Source organism: Mixophyes fleayi, chromosome 7 (assembly GCF_038048845.1).
Source record: "Mixophyes fleayi isolate aMixFle1 chromosome 7, aMixFle1.hap1, whole genome shotgun sequence".
In the NCBI taxonomy this organism is placed as follows: domain Eukaryota; kingdom Metazoa; phylum Chordata; class Amphibia; order Anura; family Limnodynastidae; genus Mixophyes; species Mixophyes fleayi.
Genome location: NC_134408.1, coordinates 20701790 through 20726905, shown reverse-complemented (window position 1 = coordinate 20726905; position 25116 = coordinate 20701790). Strand labels below are relative to the sequence as shown.

General features: G+C 40.0%; 1 protein-coding gene and 2 long non-coding RNA genes across 3 annotated transcripts; all 3 read left to right on the top strand.

The window, feature by feature from the left end:
* Positions 1-1282: 1282 nt before the first annotated feature.
* LOC142098637 (uncharacterized) lies at positions 1283-9110 on the top strand. Its single transcript, XR_012678370.1, has 4 exons — positions 1283-1319; positions 6398-6461; positions 7243-7277; positions 9089-9110. It is a non-coding gene; the product is annotated as an uncharacterized LOC142098637 (long non-coding RNA).
* A 7227-nt stretch (positions 9111-16337) lies between these two features.
* On the top strand, positions 16338-17737 carry LOC142098636 (uncharacterized). The gene is made up of 3 exons (XR_012678369.1): positions 16338-16475; positions 16853-17058; positions 17642-17737. It is a non-coding gene; the product is annotated as an uncharacterized LOC142098636 (long non-coding RNA).
* A 1188-nt stretch (positions 17738-18925) lies between these two features.
* LOC142098474 (uncharacterized) lies at positions 18926-25116 on the top strand. Its single transcript, XM_075181319.1, has 7 exons — positions 18926-18929; positions 19082-19197; positions 20366-20533; positions 20911-21116; positions 21700-21794; positions 22495-22619; positions 24991-25116. Exons 1-7 carry the CDS (start codon positions 18926-18928, stop codon positions 25114-25116), a joined length of 840 nt encoding a protein of 279 aa, XP_075037420.1.

The following is a 25116-nucleotide window of genomic DNA, read 5'->3' as shown; positions in this document are numbered from 1 at the left end:
GCCTGAATAATGGGTGAGCCCATGTCATGACTGTATATAGGTGATGGATCTAATATAAGTTAATTTATTCAATTACATTCACCCTTAAGGTATCATAAGCGATAATGGATTGCAGACTCGCACAATAGCCATTGCAATATATTGCTTTTTGTACAGTAAGAAATCAGAGACTCTGTCACTTGATCTCAATTCTATTTCTTCTGACACATTTAGCCTGTGACATAAAGATGATACTATATCCTATCCCCTGCAACTTAAAGGTAAAGGACTGGATAGACCAGCTTGGGAGCCCGTAATGCAGTTATTAATAGCCTGAAAGTTTTGGTGCAGTTCTCATACCTGCCGGCTGCCACACATCACCCCTAATCATTGAATCCAATATAAAATTATTCTACTAGCATACAAGGCCGTTAACAACATACATCTCCTCACTTGTCTCAAAATATCTCCTAACTCGACACCTCTGTTCTGCACAAGATCTGCGTCTCTCTTCACTCTCATCACTTCCTCCCTCGCACAGTGAGACTTTCCTCTAGTCTTCAAACCTTCAAGCGTTCTCTGAAAACCCACCTCTTCAGACAAGCTTATAATATTCCTCAACCACCCTCTTAATCTCCCTAGGTTACCCTATTACCACCCTCTACACAGCTAACACAAGACAACAACCCTCTGACCAACATTGCTGTGTGATTGATCACACAGCCCACTCAATACTTTTACCTTTGCATTCTAGTTGGTCCAATGTGCAATATGATGTAGCACGTGCCCTTGTGTTTCAAACTCCCATTGTCCCATAGATTGTAAGCTTGCGAGCAGGGCCCTCTTACCTCTCTGTATGTATGTATTACCCAGTATTGTTTTATTAATGTTTGTTCCCAATTGTGAAGCGCTACGGAATTTGCTGGCGCTATATAAATAAATGTTGATGATGATGATGATGATGATCATCATGGTAATAACGTAAAACATTACATTTCATCAAAGAAAGAGACACCGATCTGTAATAACATAACAGCGGGCATTGTAAGTGTTACAAGTTATAACAAAGAAACCTGACAGTAAAGCAGTAAGGATGCTGGGGGCTACAAGTCAAGGCTCGGAGGCCCGGATGTGGCCCTGGGGCAGCCTCTTGCCCATCACTGGTGTAATGGAACATTCCAATCTTTTTATGTCACCTGAGAGCAAGAAGGGTAAGACACACGCATGAGGTTTTACATCCCAAAGATCACATTTGCAGACACACCCTCCTTATATTATCTAAAAACCCAATTCCTGCAACACCCATTATCTGCACTGAGACTGATCTCTGCAAGACACTGGTATGTATTATATAGCATACAACATAACTGACATTGAATTGTAATGCACTGGAATACTAAGAAAGTTTAATTGTAGTGAACTGGAAATTCATAGAAAATGATTACCTGAATTCACATATAAATAAGGTATTATCTTAACTTTTTATGCCTATGCAGCTCAACATTTTTCAGTTTTTCATAGTCCCAGGAACAGTCCCACGTTTTAAAGATTTTTTCTGTAGAAAATATATGTCCCTGAAAATGTCCCTATTTTTCATTCTTTTTTTTTTTCATTTGTTCAACATAATTCCTCCAATTTAGTCAATAGGATGCTATTCTCAATCTCTGTTCTCATTCTCTGGGTTCTATGAGTTAATACTTATTGAAAAGTAGTAATTAACCTGCAAAATATATATATATATATTAAAATGAATACATTTTGGCAACTATATAATTGATCCTTACCGCCAAGATTAATGAAAATGTATGGGTGAGTTTTGAGGTAGGTTAGTTGGGTATTTTCAAATGTCATTATTAGGTCAATATTGCTTTGCAGAATCTTTTTAGCTTGTTTCACCCAAATCATGTTTTGATTTTTAACTAACATCCTAAAAGCAGTACAGGTCCCCAGAATGCCCCATATGGGTTTCTTAATGATGTTATGCTACAAGGTGTACTTGTTGAGTTGTTTTAATAAGATTTATTTGTTGAAATTAATTTACTGCTTTCTTTGTGTATAATAATGTGCAAAGTGCTCAGTCCTTATAACACTGTATGATTTGCTCTGTTACATTAATGTTTGTAAATTCTATGTTTAAATTTGCAACAAATTTGCATTATATGTACTCTAGGCCTTATACCAAACACACTGGGGGGCCAGATTTGTTAAGGAGCATAATTAGCGATTTGTTCCCTACAATGCGCACAATTGCTCTGCGCATGCCCAGATCTGGACCATACGCCATACAAACGCAGCAGCTTCCAATTCATCTTTGAGTGCAGAGGCTGTGTTTTCAAGGGCAGAACAGGAAGTGGCGCATGCACGTAGCCAATGTCCAGTAAGGGCGTGCCAAGCTCGAGCGCACGCAGCAGCATCCAATTCAAGGTCTGGCCATCTCTCAGCCGTATGTCTTACTCAGGTGCCGATTAGTTGAGTATACATGCTAGAACATGTGTTTGCAATCAGGAACAACTGTAAAAATGTATTTTATGTACAGCACACATTAATTACATCCTAAGAAATATATTTCATGGATGGGGTTATTTTTTCATGGTTTGTTATTATTGTCATTAATGATTATATTTAATAGGTCACATTAATTGAATAGCTTTGGGGTTTTTTTGTGCATTCTTTTGTGAGTTTATATTCCACATATTTATCGGACATATCGCACAGTGTCCTGTCTAGTAGACTACAGGGCACCTACACCCGTATTCACCACCAGACGTATCTTCACGTCCGCTGCTTGTTGAATATGGACGTGTGTATGTACAATTTCCGGGGTTTAAAAAAAAATCCACCTTTGTTTTGCATTTCTTAATGAATCAGACTCTGAATGTGCAGCACAAATCGCCTCAGTTTTAGTGGGGCACTAAGGTGGTCTGCCCAGCAGATATCAGGGTATCCTTCTCTCAGGAGAGGCCACTGCAAACTAAAAGTACAACTAGCAGTGCACGGGGAGGGAAAACCTGTAGCTGCAAGAGGCACCTCATTAAAAGTAAAGAGTAACTCCCAATGTCAGCCACTGCTTGTATGTTGGTGCAATAGGAAGCACATTAATATGTTAGTCTTATATTGAGGCAGGAAGGTTCTGATCCACCTAGCTTCAAAATAATCTACACTTTGAAAAAAACAACAGGTACTACCATGGGAATGGCCATGCTCCTGCATATACAGACATCTGATGACACATTTGCACTGGGGTCTGCATTTTTACAGCTTTGAAAATTACTTTTATAGGCTGTTTAAATTAGAGATGTTCACTGACCCCCGTGTTCTGGTTTCAGTTTTGGTTTTGGATCTGGATTAACTTCGTGTTTTGGTTTTGGCAAAACCACCCTTGCTTTGGTTTTGGATCCCGATTTTTTTCTAAAATCCCCAAATAACATATTTTTGCTTTTTTTTTTTCAGTTTTGGCACTCAAGTGTCCATTGTAGTCTTTTTGGCAGTAGACAGGGGTCAGTATGGGCACTCTCTCCCCAAGCGCATCAATGAGCCTTGGGTGCCCATGACCCTGCCGCCGGTTCACCGTTTGTTCTTCCTTGGACCACTTTTGGTTGGTACTAACCACTGCATACCGGGAACACCCCACAAGAGCTGCCATTTTGGAGATGCTCTGACCCAATCTTCTCGCCATCACAATTTGGCCCTTGTCAAAGAATGAAGCTTTAAAATAAGAATAAATTAAAGTAAAGTTGCATTCTTCATATGCTGACGACCCTGGAAAGCCTCCTATAATGGGGTTTAGTTAAGTATCTGTATTGATGCTGTATTATGTCCTTCTACTATTGAACTTTGAGAACACATATAACAAATTAATATGTTACCAATTCAGAAGAATGTATTAACAAAATGGAACCCACTATAGGTAGTTCAAAATGCACTTAACTATTGAAGCGGCTAATATTAAAATGAAAATAAAGGAAAAAGGTGCATAGAAGTGGTAAAATAAAATATACATATGTCCCATAACTTTAAACATTTTTTTGTTTGCATTTTTTTTGAGGGGAGTGAAGCCTGCTCAGCTAGATATGTAATTTATACAATGAATTATTAACATTGCTTTTAACATTTACTTCTCTAGCGCCAGCATATTCCATAGCGTTTGACAATTGTGATTAATTAGCATAATTATGTTATGTAACTGCGCCAGGAGAGCTTTGATTGGTTTTAGTATAAAGACGGCAACATTTGAATGGTTATGTGAAAACAATTGTTCATATGAAATCACACCCACCACAGGTATTTTGCAGCAATCTATGTAAAGGAGAATCGGAACGTTTAGAAGTTTATTAACCTTTCCAGAACAAAGGGCGTAATACCGGAGGAGCTTGGGGTGCGTCTGCTATGGGGCCCGTCTCCCTGTCAAATTTGTCAAACATGTGTAAATGTCAGTTTTTCACCATTGGGCCATGGGGCCCACAAGTATCTACTTACGCCCCTGTGTGGAACATTGTCCTTACAACAGTCCCCCATGACTCATACGTAAAAACATGTTTGGTAGAATATCTCATACTATATATAAGTACAATATAGCCGCAAGCAGCTACTAAATCTGACAACAAAACAATAGAGTGAAAAATTACGTTGGTAAGTAAAAAAAAAAAAAAGAGTATCTCAACAAATAAACAAGTTATGCACAAATATAATATATTTGATGATAAATGGCCAAATAATAATATGAAAAAGAAAGTCTTTCCCAGTTCAGTGTTAAAAAAGAAATTCAAAACAAGGTTTATGCATAAATTATTTTTTGCTTGTCCAGATACGATATTCCGTGTTTGATGCCACGTGCCATATGACAATAAAAGACAGGGATACAGCATAGTGCAAACTGTCACTACATTTATAAATGCATCTCATAGTATGAAAGATAATAAAAAATTGTCTAAAAAAGCAAACAATGTGCAGTTTATCATGTGTTGTTGATATGCTAAGTTCAAACTGAAACAAATTTGCAATATCCACACTTGCAAGGTAGTTACGTATATATATATATATATATATATATATATATATATATATATATATGTGTGTGTTTTTAAACGTGTTGTATCCAAAACATTTTGTGGTATATTTATTAAACTGCGGGTTTGAAAAAGTGGAGATGTTGCCTATAGCAACCAATCAGATTCTAGCTATCCTTTATTTAATACATTCTACAAAATGACAGATATAATCTGATTGGTTGCTATAGGCAACATCTCTACTTTTTCAAACCCGCAGTTTTGTAAATATACCCCTTTGTCTTTTTCCATATGTGTTCTGGATATACTCCATTGTGATTTCAAGCGTCAGTTATGAACCAAAGACAATATAAACTAACACAGAGTCTGGGAGAGTACAAACACAGTGGACTGTGTAGACCACTCTTGCTATTTGTTAATACATGTATTATTAAAAAAAAATTCTGCTAGAAAATAACAATATGTTTAAGATGTTTTTAAGCTACAACATCTACTTGTATCATAAGGGTTTCATGGCATGTGAAAAGATGTGAGCCATAGGAACCAGATCTGTGAGCTCTTGAGCGCCACCAATATTCGTACTGCCCCACCCCCTAAGCTGTCGGAACAGTTTTACCCTATTACAGTGTGCATCGGGGCTGCGATGATACTTGAATCACGTCACTATGCCCCGCCCCCCACCACTTAACTTAATGGACTGCCAGGTACTTGGGTGGTTGCCCTGGTCTCCTGGGAGACTGGGAGGACTCCCAGAAATTCGTGAGTCTTCCGGACATTTCTGGACCGTAAGCAACAATGCACTAACCATGTCTATGCATGATGCAGAATGGGAATTTTGGGGAGTGTCCGACATTGACTAACTTTTATAGTATGTCTTTAGATAGGAGGTCTATTGTAAATCTTACATTGGGCCTCCCTAATTTTGAAATAAAAATTTCATAAAATCTGCACGCCTGCCCCTTATTTGTTTTGATGCCAAATAAGGTAAAATGAACATATCATCATCATCTATTTATTTATATAGCGCCACTAATTCTGCAGCACTGTACAGAGAACTCGCTCACATCAGTCCCTGAAGCACTGGAGCTTACAATCTAAATTCCCTAACACATACACACAAAGACCGAGAGATGCTAAAGCCAATTTGATAGCAACCAATTAACATACTAGCAGGTTTTTAGAGTGTGGGAGGAAACCGGAGCACCTGGAGTAAATCCACGCAAACACGGGAAGAACATACAAACTCCAAGCTTATCCTGTTAATTTGAAATATAGATAAATAGAATATAAGCCTTGTGAGCTGTCAATAGGAGGTCTAGTAAACAAAAGTGAAAACCATGACATATGTCATTCTGAATCTTACACCAGTATAACATATCCCTATATCTCACTCAGTGTTTTTTTTCACACAGGCAGCTGACACAGGAGTCAGCATGATGCATTCCCCGAAACAGGCAGCATTGCTTCTCATCGCAGGTATGTCCCGAGTGCTCTACTGATTTTATGTAAAATATTTGTTATCTAATCTAATCCTCTCACTGACCAGTAAAATAGCCAAAATAAAGTTACCACAGGCAGCCATTTTTCTGTAGACTTCATTTTTGAAGGACACCAAGTCACCTTAGTTCTCTGTCTATAATTCTCAGCCCTTATTTTCCAACAGCTGCAAAACAGAACTGGTGACTCTACTTACAAATCCTGATCCTTAAGAATCTCTAGGAGCATTTAATTATCTTTAGTGGCGTATAATGAGAAAATTGGGGCACAATTATAATATACTGACCAACAGGCTGCAATATGATGGAAAATTGCTACCTCAGATGAGGTACGTAGCGGAAAAACATTTTAGAAAAAGAGTGCTCCTGAAATCTAAACTCATCAAATTTGTTGGCTCATACACAACTATCCCCTGTAAATGCACTTTCACCAATGTCTGAAAAGCACATTAAAAATTAGATTACTGGTTGCATACGGGCTCATAGGTAAACGTGAATGAATGAATGAAAAGCAAATGGAAAATGTGTTAAAAATCGATCACTAAACTGCATCTAAAGCGCGCGTCAGGTTTCTTGTGTTTTTACCCATTTTCCCAGCGCATATCTGTGAACAAGCCTTGGAGCTATTACAGTTATTATAATGACAAACACAGACGTTTATGTTCTGAATTTTATCAGCTTGTTGACAGATGTACAAGGAATGTTACTTTGCCAGAGGCTATTGTGAACTACAAATGACATTAATTCATCCTCTTTTTCAGGTTTTCTCGTGACCTTGACGTCTGCTGTTACCACAGTAAGATTCCACCTGTCTGAACATAACCTTTTCAATATGATACAATGGATAATCCAGTTTGACACTCCTCTGAGAAAGTAGACTCGCTATACGATAAAAAAAATACTTTTCTGTTTAAATTTACTGTGCATATACTAAACTGACTGCAAATAAACTAAGGACGTGCTTGATTTTATTTTTTTTTCTAAATGACAATGATGGTGCAATAGATTATCATGAAGTATTCTACTAAAAATCTAAATAGTTGTGTGTGTGCCACTATGTATGTGCCAGGGGCTTGAATGGGCACAATGCCAGTTTATGGTTGATATGTACAGTGGTGGAAATGGGGGTATATGCGGTGGTATATCGCCACTTCTCCTACTGCCGTCATTGTGACATTATCACATTTCAGTCATTTACATATAATTTATATGTAAATATATTATATACAGTGGTGAAAGTGGGGGTGCATACGGGGTATGCCATACCGCTACTTCTCCTACTGCCTTCATTGTAACACTATCACATTTCAGTCACTTACATTCCCATTAAATTTCCACTTTGACCACCGACCGTATATATATACACACATTTATTTATATATATATATATATATATATATATATATATTTATATATATATATATATATATATATATATATATATATATATATATATATATACAAGTTAATCCGTGCATGATACTCATGCATTCTAGTCAAATCAAACTATTTAAGGTGTTAAAAAGGTTCTTGTCATGCATTGATTGCCCCGATCGCACCCCCCTGGATCCGCCACTGTACACATGTGTTTTCATGAGGTAAAATTACCTTACGAAAATGAGTTTGACCCTTCAACTCATCAATAATGTCAGTATACCAAATTTCAGCCCTTCTTTGAGGTTTTTTTTCCACACACATTAAGAATTTAGTAGGTCAGGTAACCCGTGCATTATACTCATGCATTCTAGTCAAATCATGCTACTTAAGGTGTTAAAAACTCCCCACTGTCACCCCCGGCAACCACCAACCACTCCCAACTGTCACTTCTCCTTCAAGAAATATATATATATTTTTTTAAAATCTTTATAAACACTTTTAACAATTAACAAATTAAATTAACAAATTAAAAACATCTTAGTATACCAAATTTCAGCCCTTTCTGAATTTTTTTTCCCACACACACTAAGAAGTGTATAACTCCGCCCAGCAGGTGGCGCTGCAGCTTGGTTTTATTTTTTCCACACACAGACAGACTAACACACGCCACTAGACATTTATATTATAGATATCTATATATATATATATATATATATAAATATATACACAAAATGTGTCAACCATAACTCTGTCCCTTTCCTTTTAGATTGTAAGCTCTCATGAGCAGGGTCCTCTTCTCTCCTGTTCCTCCTCCTTTCATTACCTATATCTTCTGCTCGCCAGCTATATTTTGCAGCTCCTCCCTGGGCTCTCTGCCCCTTGACTCCACTCCTCTATTGCCCTCTCACCTTTATCAGCAGCTCGGATCCTGTTAGCTCCTGGACACAGCCAACACTGAGTATACCCCTTCCACCCCATTTCCCATCTAGGCGATCAATAGCTGTGTTGAGATTTGCTTTGTTATAGGTTTACTGTTTTGTCCTGTAATACCATGTACCGTTGTTTGCCCTCTGTACGGCGCTGCAGGCCACTATCTGATGCCCTTTAAATAAAGTATAATAATAATAATAACTGCACAATATTTGGGTCTTCTTAGAGCATTTTTTTTATATATTTTTCTGTATGATTGCTAAATTCCACTTACATCATTTTCTCTATTTATTCACATAGTGTCCTCCAAGCAATATTACTGGTAGGTTCCTTATGTTATCTAATCCCTTGTATAAGTATATATTATAAAATGTAAACATGTTATTATGTTGTTTCATATATTTCTGTACATTAATAGGAGGTTTTTTTTGTTTCACAGATGTATCAGCGTGTACAAACATATCCCCGTAAGTACCCAATTCTGTCAATTATGTTTTGTGTATTTAATCTCATTATATTGCTCATCTAGACTATCCTCAAGTTATTGGCCAATTAGATCATGGGAATGTTCACAGAGTAGCCAATCAGATCATGGGATTAGATATAGCTATAGAAAGACTATATTTGTTGTTTGTGCTAGTATACATATAGCAAGATGCAAATGATTCTGGGCAGTCATTGTGTGTTATGCAATCCCTTTATTAAACTCTCTGGGGCTTTAAATGTCCATCTGATAAACAACAATTATGAGCAGAGTATAAGTGTATTTCATTCACATTTCCTGGATGACTGGAGAATTCATCCAATACATACTTGCTTATTTTTAGGACCTCACCTCCAAGGAGATACATGAGGGGAGATGAGGCAGGTGAGGGTGTGACGTCTCGTCATCAGTCTCCAGCCACCATCAGGCGATGACAGGAATTGCATTCCTGTGCAATGGAGGTGGGGACTGATGACGTGAATCGGATCATCAAGGCCCAGCCCCCTTCACAAAAAAGACAAGAGGGATCTGGGAGGGTGGCATACTCTCCCAGGAATCCGGGTGGACCTACTCTCCCAGGAATGTCCTCCTGTACGTTTCAGTAACCCCTACATATCTCTCCTTCCTTTCCAGTGTAGACTTTGTGCAAGAGCCTTGCACCCCAACCATTCAACAGTATGCCTGTTCATCCGTGAGTATTTCCATCCACGTGGAACGAGGATAAGGATCACCATCCCCAACCTTAGCTAACATGTATTATCTTTCTGCGTCTCTTCTTAGGTATCAACCCTGGCTGCCCTCCCAGATGACTTTCTGGTTACCCTGTCTTCCTGTTATAGTAGTGTCACTGTACTAGGACTGGATCCTATATACTCAGCCTTGTATTTCTCCAAGATGGACAACAGCAAAATCAATACTGTATTATCCAAACTAAAAATCCAGGTTAGTAGAATGAATGCTAGCACTTAGTGTCCATGACACTTACAGAGGACAAAGACATCTTGTATTTTAGAACATACTTATTAAGGCTGTCCATTTTCTATGGTGGGAAATAAAGACTTTGTTGAGACCCTGGTGTTATCGGCAGAATGTTGAGATTTCCATTGGCTGAATGTGGTGCCTTTGCTCAGAAATATATTGAGTATTGTATCGTTTTACCTGTCTTCACACTGCAGAGGTAGACTATAGTTTGTTGGACTCTATCCCATCAGAGATGCTATATATGGAAACAAAATATTTAAATTAGTCTTCCAGTCTCTCGACATATACCCTAAAGGCACCCTAACCCCATTTTCTTAATTTTTTCCATAAAATTTCTTTACAGGAATGTAAAGGACTTATCCAGAAATACATATATAACAAATACAGAAAAGCACGTTTCTGCCTTTTCAACAACAAATTTTACGATACAGCTCTGACGTTTACATTTAGGAAATCATCTCTGGGGGTAGCCTTAGCACAGTCTTAAAGTTGTGTGTCATAAGAGGTCTTGAGAGACAAAGCATTAAGTCATGGGTAGATTTGAAGGGGCAGATCTGGATTGTATTGGGAGATGAGGGCGGAGGAAGGAGCAGAGTGTCTCTGTGAAGTGGGTGCTACTATTTAAAGTGTTATTTTGAGGAGCAGCGAAAGTACCTGTAGGTATCCAGACAGAACGACATCCGATGCTTGTGGATGCCTACAGCCTCTATAGAAAAATGCCAGATAACGAGTTGGGAAAAAAGTCCACCATACTCTCTGTACTTTGAAATTCACACAATGAGATGTACAAGGTGTGAACCGTGTTTCTCAATATTATTCTACAGAAAGGTTTACACTGTAGCTTGAGGCAAATGTCTTTCTTTTCTATGTCTAGAAAACAAATGTCTGCACAAATAAGACTGTGCTATTTTATACTATTATACTACTGTGCTATTTATACTACATACATTTGATATGCCTGGGAGTAGCCCTTTTGTCTGCTGTTAAGAGGACAAAGAAACAAATAGTTTTTATGCGACTTTATGTATTATGTACTTACTGAAATAGTTTAAAGGTTCTTGGATATACCGAGCATTGTATACACAGCCCCATGATCTCACAGCGATTCACTTATATAATGGTACCTTGAAATATTTTATTATAAACAAATTACAATGTTCCCAAAAATATATTTTGGTAACATTAACTGTTGGAATGTATTATGCTTCATTTGTCAACCAGAACCAGATCTTATTTCCATCATTGTAGTGAATTCAGGGTCTTGTGTTTGGTTGACTTTTTTTTAGAATTAGTACAATTAGCAGATATCCTTGTGACCAGCAAATGAAAATGGTTTCACCTTACTCAGACCTTCAGGGCCACATGTAGCTATAATGCAGACAAATTACGTCTAAAAAAATAGACACATTTTACAGGGTCTTACATGCTGATCGTAATCACTATCAGTTGGTAGCTTACACCGGTAATCAAGCACCCGAAAGTTTCCCATCTCCTGACAGGCGCAGTTTACATAAATCGCATCTGCTCCAACGCGCTCTTATAAGTCCCCTCCTTCCGCATCCAATTCTACATGAGCTCCACAGGGGCAAATGCAGAATTTCTAGAGTGGGGCTTCCATGCCACCCCACCAGCGTAGGCATGACCATCATGCCAGGGGACATGTTCATCTAATAGTCATCTGTTCTAAAGCTAGGTAGACACTACATGGTTTTCGTCCAATAATCGGCTCAATCAGCCGACATACGACCGCTCGTTCAAAAGTCGGGTCAGTGTGTGCAGTGACACGATGGTCGAAAATCTGCCCAAATGAACGATTGTCGCCTCATTTGGTTGGTCGTACCGTTAGATATTTTCATTCCAATCTCGTTTCCGCTGTGTAGTGTGTATAAACTTCCGACCAATCCACAACAGTGAGTACGAAATTACAGTCATTGCTCACAACAGCATAGCTGTAAAAAGTCGCTAACGGGACAGCTGCTCTTCCCTTTATAGTCTAAAACAAGGCTAGTGTGTATGCAGTCCATGGACCGAGCGATCGGACCATCGATCGATCGCATGTAAAATCGATCGGCATAAAAAGTTGGTGGAAAATTCTGTAGTGTGTACCCAGCTTTACACTCCTTCAAAAAAGCAAAAATACTTTAGCTGAGTTTTAAACTGTTGTAACCTTTGATCAGTTCAAACAATTGTTTCATTGACTCTTTCAATTGTATTGTATAAATATGTAGGTGGATAATACAATGGATATAGACAATTTAATCTTCTCACACTTTGTTTATTTTGATTAGTTTACCAGTCTGGCACCAGAATGGAGAACATTTTTACTGAAGGGAATCTGGTCCGTTATCACGCAAAACCTGAACGGTTCTGCAGACCAACTCCAGTGGATCCCAACTGATGTTCAGCCATTCCTTGCCTTTGTCACTCCTGACATGGTGCAGTGTGCACAGAAAAAGAATGTGACCTGTGCAACTTTCCAGGAATTGTAAGTACTCTCCAGGTCATTTTAAGCCTAATTGTGCCAAGAGGAGTAGGTGAACGCTGTGTGGGTGCTTGAGCACCCCTAAAATATGAGCTACTTCTAAACATGTCTATGCAATGGCATTTTCACTCATCTAGGAGGGGAGGGGGGTGGGTAACGTGAGCACCCCTAATTCCTTAGGGAATTTAAAGCTGCAATGGCTTTTAAAGGCGAGTTTTGCCTTTAAAGCCATTGGTGCTGTAAAATTCTCCAGCAAATTCGCTGATATTCGGCGACTTGCAGAAGGCGCAGTTTCATACATTTACCCCCGAGAATAAGATAAACTATTATTTTATTAAATAAGTATCTGTCATGAAGCATTGAAAATAGAGCAGGAATTTTCATATCTAGAGAGGGGCGTGAATCCCATAAACTGCATGTTAATGGTAATAAAACAGAAAGGATAATTATACAAAATAGAAAATACATGCTTCTGGATATTGTATTAGGCTCTCGATCACAGTTAACCCAAATATTTGAAAATCCGTTGGATGGTCTTATATGATACAACATTTTGTACTAATTAATACACTGAGTGCACACTACTAATGGGGAGCTTTATTTTTATACTGTGATCTGGGGGTAAATGTATCAAGCTGAGAGTTTTCCATCGGGTGTGAAAAGTGGAGATGTTGCCTATAGCAACCAATCAGATTCTAGCTGTCATTTTGTAGAAAGTACTAAATAAATGATAGCTAGAATCTGATTGGTTTTTCAAACTCGCAGGAAAACTCCTCTCAGCTTGATAAATTCACCCCCTGGTGCAGAGCTAAGAAAAAACCCCTACCCCCCCCCCCCCCCCCCCAACTATACGCCTCTTTACAACAAAGGAAAATGTGCGACATTGTACCTTCTAGCTAGACTTGAGTATACTATTTTATTATAATATAATATATTACTATCATATATAATGTACTGTTCTGCTACTGCTTACATGTAACTTCCTCTGTTTACCAGAGTGAAGAGACTTGACGCGGCATCTCCCAACATGCCAATTACCAAGAGACAAAATCTTTACCCAGCTCTGAAGTCATTCCTCATGAGCCGTCAGAACCTAACAGGCAAGTAATAGACGTATTGGGTCCCTGTCACTTCGTTTACCCCAATGCATGCGCACAAAAATGCAGTTGGGCAGCGCGGTGGCTCAGTGGTTAGCACTTCTGCCTCACAGCGCTGGGGTCATGAGTTCGATTCCCGACCATGGCCTTATCTGTGTGGAGTTTGTACGTTCTCCCCGTGTTTGCGTGGGTTTCCTCCAACATTCCAAAAACAAACTAGTAGGTTAATTGGCCCCTATTAAATTGCCCTTAGTCTCTCGGTCTGTGTGTGTGTTAGGAAATTTAGACTGTAAGCCCCAATGGGGCAAGGACTGGTGTGAATGAGTTCTCTGTACGGCGCTGCGGAATTAGTAGCGCTATATAAATAACTGGTGATGATGATGATTAGTGTCTCCATGTATACTGAAGCGCATCTTACACTTATGACTCCTTACATTTAGAAGGGTGAGTGGGAAGAGGTATGCAAGCCTTAGCCAAGTACCGTAAGGGTGTGGTCACGTAAATGTGAGCTGGACGCAGACACATATGCACCCGCCAGGGGGAGTGTCTCTTGCGGGTGCTGGAAGGCAGCTATAGAATAAGCAACTATTGACAACGAGACCACGTGACCCTGACGCATATGCATTCAGTGCAACCTGTACACATCGTCAGATGCATCTGGCTCATTAAAATAATGAAAAAGCATTGATTAGGACATGTGTAACGTATTGTAACACTCGTTCAGGGTTACTTAGTAACACTGCATTGTATGCAAATTTGCACTCAAACAATAGCAACAAATTCGCAATTGATTTTGATCTGTCTAGTGCAGTAATGGGTACTAAACAGCTCCAGGACCGCATGCGGCTCTCCGAGACTTCACCGACGGCCCCCGACTTGTTCCTGCTTTATTGTCAGATTTATTTGTTGTAGCTTGTAACCTTTGTTTACAATTCCTGCTGATATATTAGTAAAGGTCGCTGTTTCCTTCTTTGATTATATGTACTGTTTAACTTATTACGAAGATTACGGGTAATGTACGGCCCTTTTGAAGGTTGATGGGCCGCCCGTGAAGTATATCAGTATGGTTTAGTACAAGATTGGACCTCATTGCCCCAATCAATATTATTTGCATTCATTAATTATAGTATTTTTATTTGCTTATTCTGTCTGTCGATCGCTTTAGGTTCGGCTTGTCCTGTGAGCGGCAACAGCAGTGCGTGGTTACAACAGAACTTTGGGAATTTCTCTCAGTTTGCTGATTACAACGACTTTGTGGCACTTAATGGAAATTTCAGTGCTGTAAGTAGCAGTTGTTAAAGAGAATATTCGATTGGTGCCTCCGTACAACAAGAGTATGCAGACCATGCACCTTTGAGATGCACCTTATATTGGGTTATACACATCTTTGAAACACATTCTTAACCAAGTGCAAATCATGTGCCTAAACAAAACAGGCATAGTAGTTGGTTGCTGGGTATTTGCATTTAACAGCTAGATTAGGGGTAGGCAACCTGTGGCTCTCCAGGTGTTGTTAAACTACAAGTCCCAGCAAGCTTTGCCAGTAGATAACCAGTAGATAGGTGGCAAGGCATGCTGGGATTTGTAGTTTCACAACACCTGGAGAGGCGCAGATTGCCTACCCCTGAGCTAGATCATAGTTGCCTACACTTGCGGGAATTTCCAGGAGACTCCCTAATTTCTGGGAGTTCTCCCAGACTCCCGGGAGAGCAGAGCAACTTCCCGGTTACTATAATAAAGTGGCAAGGGGCAGGGCTTATGACGCGAAGAGTGTGTCATCGTGGCCCCGCCCCTGCTATAATTAGACAACAACAGTGATGCCTGTTTAGGGGGTGGGGCCTAATAACACGTACCCCACCAGCGCCGTCCCCGACACGCCCACCTCCCCTGATCTCCAGGACCACTTCTTGCCAAAGCTGGCAAATATGAGCTAGATTAAAGGATGCACTTATCTTAAGATGTAACTGGAGATACAGAGGTGACAGTGTGCAGACACCTATTTGTAAGTAACCCCTGTAGTGTACAATGATCTGACTTCCAATATTATAATAGCACAAGTTGGTTCTACAGAACGCACATCTAGATGCTGAAAATTATTTTTATGTTTACAGCAGCATTGGAGAAACAACTTATAGCTGCTCTCCCAGCATCCTTAGCAATTCCTCAGCTGCAGACAGGACTGTAGATTATTTTACAAGATAAAACTGCAAACTTTAATCTAATCCAGAGAGCAGGGCCGTCATATCCTAAAGAAACCAAAAGAGACAACTCTCCCTAGTGGCTAGAAAGAGCTTAGTGAAAAACACAGAGAGCAGCAAAAAAGATAAAGCAATGTAGTTAGTAAATGTTGCAGGAGGGCACGTATAAACCAACAAATTAATGTCATCTGAAGGTAGAAAACTTGCTTTTTTTAGTTTTTTTTGTATAACTGAGTACGGCATTTAGATTGGCTGATTTACGTGTACTGTTTTACAGATGGAGGCACTGTCTTCCCTCACTGTGCCACAAATTGTAAGCTGCAGTCTGTTTCCTGCCACGGGTCCAGGCGCCGCGGGCAATATCTCCGACAGTATCGTGGGAACGTTAAAGAACTCCACCGATGTGTATAACTTTCTGACTTCACTCAACAATGCTGTTACCTCAGTAAGCCACGCCTCTTCTCCCTCTGCCAACCTTCTAAGAAGGAAAAGTGGTTACCCATAGCAACCAATCACATTCTAGATATGATTATTACGCACATTCTAGAAAATGATATCTAGAATTTGGTTGCTATTGGCAACAATTCCACTTTTCCTTTTTAGAAGGTTTGATAAATCTACCCCCATGAGTTCATTCACAGTTCATGCATTCTTCATCCATTTTTCATACATCCTGAGTTGGTGAAAACTGGACGGCAATAAATGAAAACGTTGCGTGTAAATTTCCTATGCAGACAGGTTGGATTATGGGTTTCGGGTCTACAACCACAAGCTATATAAATACAAAGTATGTGTTTAATGTAAGTATCTCCTTGTTTGCAGAAAAACAACGGCTCTGTGACTCCACAACTATCCCAGGCTCTCCTGAACAAAACCTTCCAAGTTATAAGGACCAACTTCAGCTCCTTCAACAGCTCAGACTGGGCTCAGCTTTTCCAGAATCAGCTAAGCTCTGTTCTGCCAGGAATAACCACAGACCAGCTGAGTCTCATACCAAATAACATCTCATGTAACTCCTACCAAGCCATGTAAGTGTCGTTTTCCCCTCTTAAAGCCGTTCTGTAGCCTGTAATGTTGCACTATAGAAAACCTTATTATAGTTGGGGGGTTTATTTGTTGTTTCTTTGTAACCTTACTCTGGAGAGTTACGAATGTGGATCTTTGTCAGCTGGAGGTGTCCATGTAGGTTTATGGCAAAATTGGACAGGTCCGGCTGTGACATTGCTGGATTCTGTGTATGTGGATGGTGACTGCACACAATCAGATCCACGGTCATCACACCGTCACATAATCTTTCAGACAAGATCAACATATGAAAGATTTTGGTTATATGTTGATAAGGGCTGGTGGCATTTTGGGGACATTCACATCATTGTGCCAGTTTCTGTCTGAAAAATCGTAACAGAATTTTTTTTTTAATTTAAAATCAATAATCACAAGGGCACTCTGCTCCTGCTGATAATTCCTTAGGCAAAATCAGATCCTCCCCACCCCCCTTTTCATGCGCTAGTATCATCAACGTGGTAATATGGATTATCCATTTTATTTTACATATTGATAGAGTTGCAGAGAATAATATTCATTCATTATAATATGTGTTGTTTCTCACAGAGTCAAAGGTCTGGATTCTAATTTCTCCCAAATGACACCAGCAAAGCAAGAAAGTGTTTATAAATCTTTTGTCAAACCATATTTGACCAACAAAGGTAAATTCCATTTGTGATAAATAGACAAAACTTTAGCTATACGGACAATTAGTCACGTGCAGGATGAAGGTATTACAGACCCACTTGCCACCCCCACTTCAACGAAAGATACACCAAGCTGTAGTTGAATGCAAAAATGCTTCTCATAACTTTGCCCATTGTATTGAGTCTTGTTTGACAAAAGCCCCACATACTTTTTACTGATAACGCCACCGGTTGTAGACACACCTGCAATGGAATTCTGTGTACTAAATAGGTTAATTCTAGTGATGACAAACATAGAAGAGGAAGCACAGTGGCTTAGTGGTTAGCACTTCTGCCTCATAGTGCTGGGGTAATGAGTTCGATTCCCGACCATAGCCTTATCTGTGTTGAATTTGTATGTTCTCCCCATGTTTGCGTGGGTTTTCTCTGGGTGCTCCGGTTTCCTCCAACACTCCAAAAACATACTAGTAGGTTAAATGGCTCCTAATTAATTGCCCTTAGTCTCTATCGGTCTGTATGTGTATGTTAGGGAATTTGACTGTAAGTTCCAATGCGGCAGGGACTGATGTGAATGAGTTCTCTGTACAGCGCTGTGGAATTAGTGGTGCTATATAAATAACTGGCGATGATGATGATTAGTGCGTGTCTCCATGTATACTGAAGCGCATCTTATACTTACGACTCCTTACATTTAGAAAGGTGAGAGGGAAGAGGCATGGAAGCCTTAGCCAAGTACCGTAAGGGTGTGTTCACGTAAACGCGCCTGAGTCTGAGCTGGACGCAGACACATATGCACCAGTCAGGAGGAGTGTCTCTTGCGGGTGCTGGAAGGCAGCTACGGAACAAGCAACCAATGACAACAACCACGTGCACCTGACGCTTATGCATTCAGTGCAACCTGTACACATCTTCAGATGCATCTGGCTCATCATAATATGCAAAAAGCATCTTTTAGGACACAATTAACGTCTAACGTATTGTAACACTCGTTCAGGGTTAGTTAGTACCACTCAAACAATAACAACAAATCCACAATTAATTTTGATCTGTCTAGTGCAGTAATGGGTACTAAACAGCTCCTGCTTTATTGTCAGATTTATTTGTTGTAGCTTGTAACCTTTGTTTACAATTCCTGCTGATATGTTATTAAGGGTAGTTGTTTCCTTCTTTGATTATATGTACTGTTTAACTTATTACGGAGATTATGGGTAATGTACGGCCCTTTTGAAGGTTGATGGGCCGCCCATGAAGTATATCAGTGTGGTTTAGTACAAGATTGGACCTCATTGCCCCAATCAATATTATTTCATTCATTAATTATAGTATTTTTCTTGCTTATTCTGTCTGTCGAACGCTTTAGGTTCGGCTTGTCCTGTGAGCGGCAACAGCAGTGCGTGGTTACAACAGAACTTTGGGAATTTCTCTCAGTTTGCTGATTACAATGACTTTGTGGCACTTAACGGAAATTTCAGTGCTGTAAGTAGCAGTTGTGAAAGAGAATATTCGATTGGTGCCTCCGTACAACAAGAGTATGCAGACCATGCACCTTTGAGATGGACATTATTTTGGGTTATACACATCTTTGAAATACATTCTTAACCAAGTGCAAATCCTGTGCCTAAACAAAACAGGCATAGTAGTTGATCGCTGGGTATTTGCATTTAAAATCATAGTTGGCTACTTTCCCGGAATTTTCGGGGGACTCCCTAACTTCTGAGAGTTCTCCCGGACTCCCGGGAGAGCAGGCATAGTAGTTGATCGCCGGGTATTTGCATTTAAAATCATAGTTGGCTACTTTCCCGGAATTTTCGAGGGACTCCCTAATTTCTGAGAGTTCTCCCGGACTCCCGGGAGAGCAGGGCAACCTCCCGGTTACTAAAAACATCTATATTAAAGTGGTAGGGGGTGGGGCTTACGACGTGAAGCGTGCGTCATTGTAGCCCCGCCCCTGCTGTAATTGGACATCAACAGTGATGCTTGTTTAAGGGGTGGGGCTTAATGACACGACCCCCCCCCCCCCCCCGCCGGTGCCGCCCCCAACACGCCCACCTCCCCCGATCTCCAGGACCACCTCTTACCAAAGTTGGCAAGTATAAGATAGATTAAAGTATGCACTTATCTTAACATGTAACTGGAGATACAGAGGTGACAGTGTGCAGACACTTATTTGTAAGTAACCCCTGTAGTGTACAATGATCTGACTTCCAATATTATAAAAGCACAAGTTGGTTCTACAGAACGCACATCTAGATGCTGAAAATTATTTTTATGTTTACAGCAGCATTGGAGAAACAATTTATAGCTGCTCTCCCAGCATCCTTAGCAATTCCTCAGCTGCAGACAGGACTGTAGATTATTTTACAAGACAAAACTGCAAACTTTTATCTAATCCAGAGAGCAGGGCCATCGTATCCTAAAGAAACCAAAAGAGACAACTCTCCCTAGTGGCTAGAAAGAGCTTAGTGAAAAACACAGAGAGCAGCAAAAAAGATAAAGCAATGTAGTTAGTAAATGTTGCAGGAGGGCACGTATAAACCAACAAATTAATGTCATCTGAAGGTAGAAAACTTGCTTTTTTTAGTTTTTTTTGTATAACTGAGTATACGGCATTTAGATTGGCTGATTTACGTGTACTGTTTTACAGATGGAGGCACTGTCTTCCCTCACTGTGCCACAAATTGTAAGCTGCAGTCTGTTTCCTGCCACGGGTCCAGGCGCCGCGGGCAATATCTCCGACAGTATCGTGGGAACGTTAAAGAACTCCACCGATGTGTATAACTTTCTGACTTCACTCAACAATGCTGTTACCTCAGTAAGCCACGCCTCTTCTCCCTCTGCCAACCTTCTAAGAAGGAAAAGTGGTTACCCATAGCAACCAATCACATTCTAGATATGATTATTACGCACATTCTAGAAAATGATATCTAGAATTTGGTTGCTATTGGCAACAATTCCACTTTTCCTTTTTAGAAGGTTTGATAAATCTACCCCCATGAGTTCATTCACAGTTCATGCATTCTTCATCCATTTTTCATACATCCTGAGTTGGTGAAAACTGGACGGCAATAAATGAAAACGTTGCGTGTAAATTTCCTATGCAGACAGGTTGGATTATGGGTTTCGGGTCTACAACCACAAGCTATATAAATACAAAGTATGTGTTTAATGTAAGTATCTCCTTGTTTGCAGAAAAACAACGGCTCTGTGACTCCACAACTATCCCAGGCTCTCCTGAACAAAACCTTCCAAGTTATAAGGACCAACTTCAGCTCCTTCAACAGCTCAGACTGGGCTCAGCTTTTCCAGAATCAGCTAAGCTCTGTTCTGCCAGAAATAACCACAGACCAGATGAGTCTCATACCAAATAACATCTCATGTAACTCCTACCAAGCCATGTAAGTGTCGTTTTCCCCTCTTAAAGCCGTTCTGTAGCCTGTAATGTTGCACTATAGAAAACCTTATTATAGTTGGGGGGTTTATTTGTTGTTTCTTTGTAACCTTACTCTGGAGAGTTACGAATGTGGATCTTTGTCAGCTGGAGGTGTCCATGTAGGTTTATGGCAAAATTGGACAGGTTCGGCTGTGACATTGCTGGATTCTGTGTATGTGGATGGTGACTGCACACAATCAGATCCACGGTCATCACACCGTCACATAATCTTTCAGACAAGATCAACATATGAAAGATTTTGGTTATATGTTGATAAGGGCTGGTGGCATTTTGGGGACATTCACATCATTGTGCCAGTTTCTGTCTGAAAAATCGTAAGAGAATTTTTTTTTTAATTTAAAATCAATAATCACAAGGGCACTCTGCTCCTGCTGATAATTCCTTAGGCAAAATCAGATCCTCCCCACCCCCCTTTTCATGCGCTAGTTTCATCAACGTGGTAATATGGATTATCCATTTTATTTTACATATTGATAGAGTTGCAGAGAATAATATTCATTCATTATAATATGTGTTGTTTCTCACAGAGTCAAAGGTCTGGATTCTAATTTCTCCCAAATGACACCAGCAAAGCAAGAAAGTGTTTATAAATCTTTTGTCAAACCATATTTGACCAACAAAGGTAAATTCTATTTGTGATAAATAGACAAAACTTTAGCTATACGGACAATTAGTCACGTGCAGGATGAAGGTATTACAGACCCACTTGCCACCCCCACTTCAACGAAAGATACACCAAGCTGTAGTTGAATGAAAAAATGCTTCTCATAACTTCGCCCATTGTATTGAGTCTTGTTTGACAAAAGCCCCACATACTTTTTACTGATAACGCCACCGGTTGTAGACACACCTGCAATGGAATTCTGTGTACTAAATAGGTTAATTCTAGTGATGACAAACATAGAAGAGGAAGCACAGTGGCTTAGTGGTTAGCACTTCTGCCTCACAGTGCTGGGGTCATGAGTTCGATTCCCGACCATGGCCTTATCTGTGTTGAGTTTGTATGTTCTCCCCGTGTTTGCGTGGGTTTCCTCCGGGTGCTCCGGTTTCCTCCCACACTCCAAAAACATACAGGTAGGTTAATTGGCTGCTATCAAAATTGACCCTAGTCTCGGTCTGTGTGTGTCTATGTGTGTGTGTGTGTTAGGGAATTTAGACTGTAATCTCCAATGGGGCAGGGACTGATGTGAATGAGTTCTCTGTACAGCGCTGCGGAATCAGTGGCGCTATATAAATAAATGGTGATGATGATGAAGTAAGACTCACAGATAAGGGTGAATGTTTGCGTTCTGCCTGTTGTTAATTTGTTGTGTTCTTTTTAGGCAACACCATTACCTGCTTTAACCAAACGGACGCCAACTCCTCTGCCTGGCTGGTCACTAACATGGCTTCATTCATGACTTACACAAGTGAGGAAGACCTGGCTCTTTTTGCTAATGAAACCATGGTAATATTATACATTATTCATTCCCATGGTGCGTCAATTGGCACCATGCCGTAAAATGTAACGTTCCTTGACCTCTCTATAAAATATATATGGATTTACTGCTCATGTTTCAGTCAGTCGACACAGATTATATAGAGATTCGATTGATTGACCTATAAATCCACAGGCATCAGTATAAGCTGTGTTACCCATTGACTTTTAACACGTTGCAACAAATCAATAACAATATTTACAGTCGGCCTGGCCAACCTGTGGCTCTGCAGGTGTTGTGGAACTACAAGCCACAGCATGCTTTGCCAGTAGATGGCCAGCTGATAGCTGGCAAGGCATGCTGGGACTTGTAGTTTCACAACACCTGGAGAGCCTCAGGTCTGATTTACAGCTTACTTGCCTCTAACCTTGGTAGCAGAATAGTACAGTCCACATCATATATTTTTATTTCTCCTTTAACGGCACACTACTATGTAAAGTTTGTCAATGATATAATGTAAAAAATGAGGGAATATTTGAAGTTACTTCCTAGGTACAGTATGCGAAAAAAAACAATGTTGCTTTCTGGGAAATTAATATACACGGTAACCCTTTAAGTATTTATTTTACCCACTGATCAACCAAAACATGGCACAGGCCAGTGCTGATAGAATCACATCAATACATAGCATTTATTTTATATATGCCCGATGTGCTCCAATCACCCAGTGCAGTGTGTGACTGTGCTGGGGGCTGCGGTCTTTGGACCCTGCCCTAAAGGAAAAGTTCCTTGTTCCTTCCTATCCCTCTTTTGATATCCCCGACCCCCATAGCCATAAGGCTCTTAGAGGGCAAGGGTCTTCGGGCCCACCTTCGCCGCAAGGCACGGATGGGTTCCTTTCTCCCCTAGGACGACTGAAGCTTCCATAGGAGAACTGAGGTTTCAGCTCCCCCCAGAAAGAAGGAAACCTCCGATACTTTGGGGAGAGGTCTGCCTATAAGGGTCTCGGGCAAAGCCCTCCAAAAATGTGCTACGTACACACATAAAACATAAATAATGCAAAGTGCAATATAAGTGCCGGTGTCAATAAGATAAATAAATAAAAAATAGAAAAGTGCCTTATGACCGGAATGTATAAAAAATGTTCCTGACCAGCCAAAAGGCCAGGCCGAAGAAATAAAAGTGTTTCCAGAAAAAAGGTGCTGTGCAAAGTGCTTTACTGGTGTAAAGGTGTTCCCGTCTACCAGTGCATGTTCGGGCACCGCTGGCTCAGGCGGCATCACGGGCATGCTGCACCTCAGGCCAGAGGACCAGGCAATAACCCATCGCCTGTAGAGGGCGCTTTTAATCCCTACTAAGTATATGTGCATCTACACCTGGGGGTAAATGTATCAAAGTCCGGTTTTTTCATCTAAAATTTAAAGCGGCGATGGCTTGTAAAGGCGTTTGCCTTTACAAACCATCGCCGCTTTAAATTTTAGCTGCAAAGTCGCCGAATACCCGCAAGATGAAAAAAACGAACTTTGATACATTTACCCCCTGATCTCAGCCAAAAGGTCTGATTGGGGCTCATCGGTGAAGGTTAGGGCTTTCTATTCAGCATGGGACAAGCTATATAGACAAACTCACTGAAATAATAAAACATTTAGGGAGAGTTTGATCTTCTTCCTTTTAACAATATGCACATATACCACTTCTCTTGGGAATAAGTAATTTCTAATACATGTCAAAAACTCTATGTAAATTATTTACTAATGTTTGATAGTCGATCCTACTCCAACAGAGAATTTATCATTATTATTTTTTTTACATCAATCTCAGAAAAGCTTCCTCTGTTTATTTAAAGGCGTGCAACACAAAAACATTATATCATGAAGTTGTCCCTTTTAAGATTTGTGAGACATTAGATATTCAGGGACAGTATTTTGCATGCCAGGCGTCTATTGATCCAGATGCAAAACACTTAGGAGGTATATTTACTAAACTGCGGGTATGAAAAAGTGGAGATGTTGCCTATAGCAACCAATCAGATTCCAGCTGTCATTTATTTAGTGTATTCTACAAAATGACAGCTAGAATCTGATTGGTTGCTATAAGCAACATCTTCACTTTTTCAAACCCGCAGCCTAGTAAATATACTCCTTACTGTGCTGGCCTGGTCAATCTGTCTGTCATTAAGTGGACAATGGACAGGATCCTCCCAAAAATGTGACATTACTCCTGTTTAAAATATTGTTGTTTAGAATAATGTATACTAAGATGAACGAAGCACAACACAACCAAACTTAGAGGCCATGTCAACTCAACATCTTCTTCTAAAATTGAAGTATGATTAAATTAATGTGACATGGTTTATGTGCCTGTAGGTCTATCTGTCATTGAAGGTTCATTTCTTTGCAGCTACAAATATTTGCCAGTGATTCATCCTGTGTTCAACTTGCAAGTCAGCTGAAGTTCCCCAAAAACACAGCAGTTTATTACACCTCCCTATTGACGTCCAGTGGGAATACTAACTTGTCCAGGTAA

Bases quoted from the DNA above. Each gene is read 5' to 3' on its own strand.
- LOC142098474 (XM_075181319.1), top strand. The intron at 19,198-20,365 runs GTAAGTAGCAGT...ACTGTTTTACAG, and splicing joins TTAACGGAAATTTCAGTGCT to ATGGAGGCACTGTCTTCCCT. The intron at 20,534-20,910 runs GTAAGCCACGCC...CCTTGTTTGCAG, and splicing joins TCAACAATGCTGTTACCTCA to AAAAACAACGGCTCTGTGAC.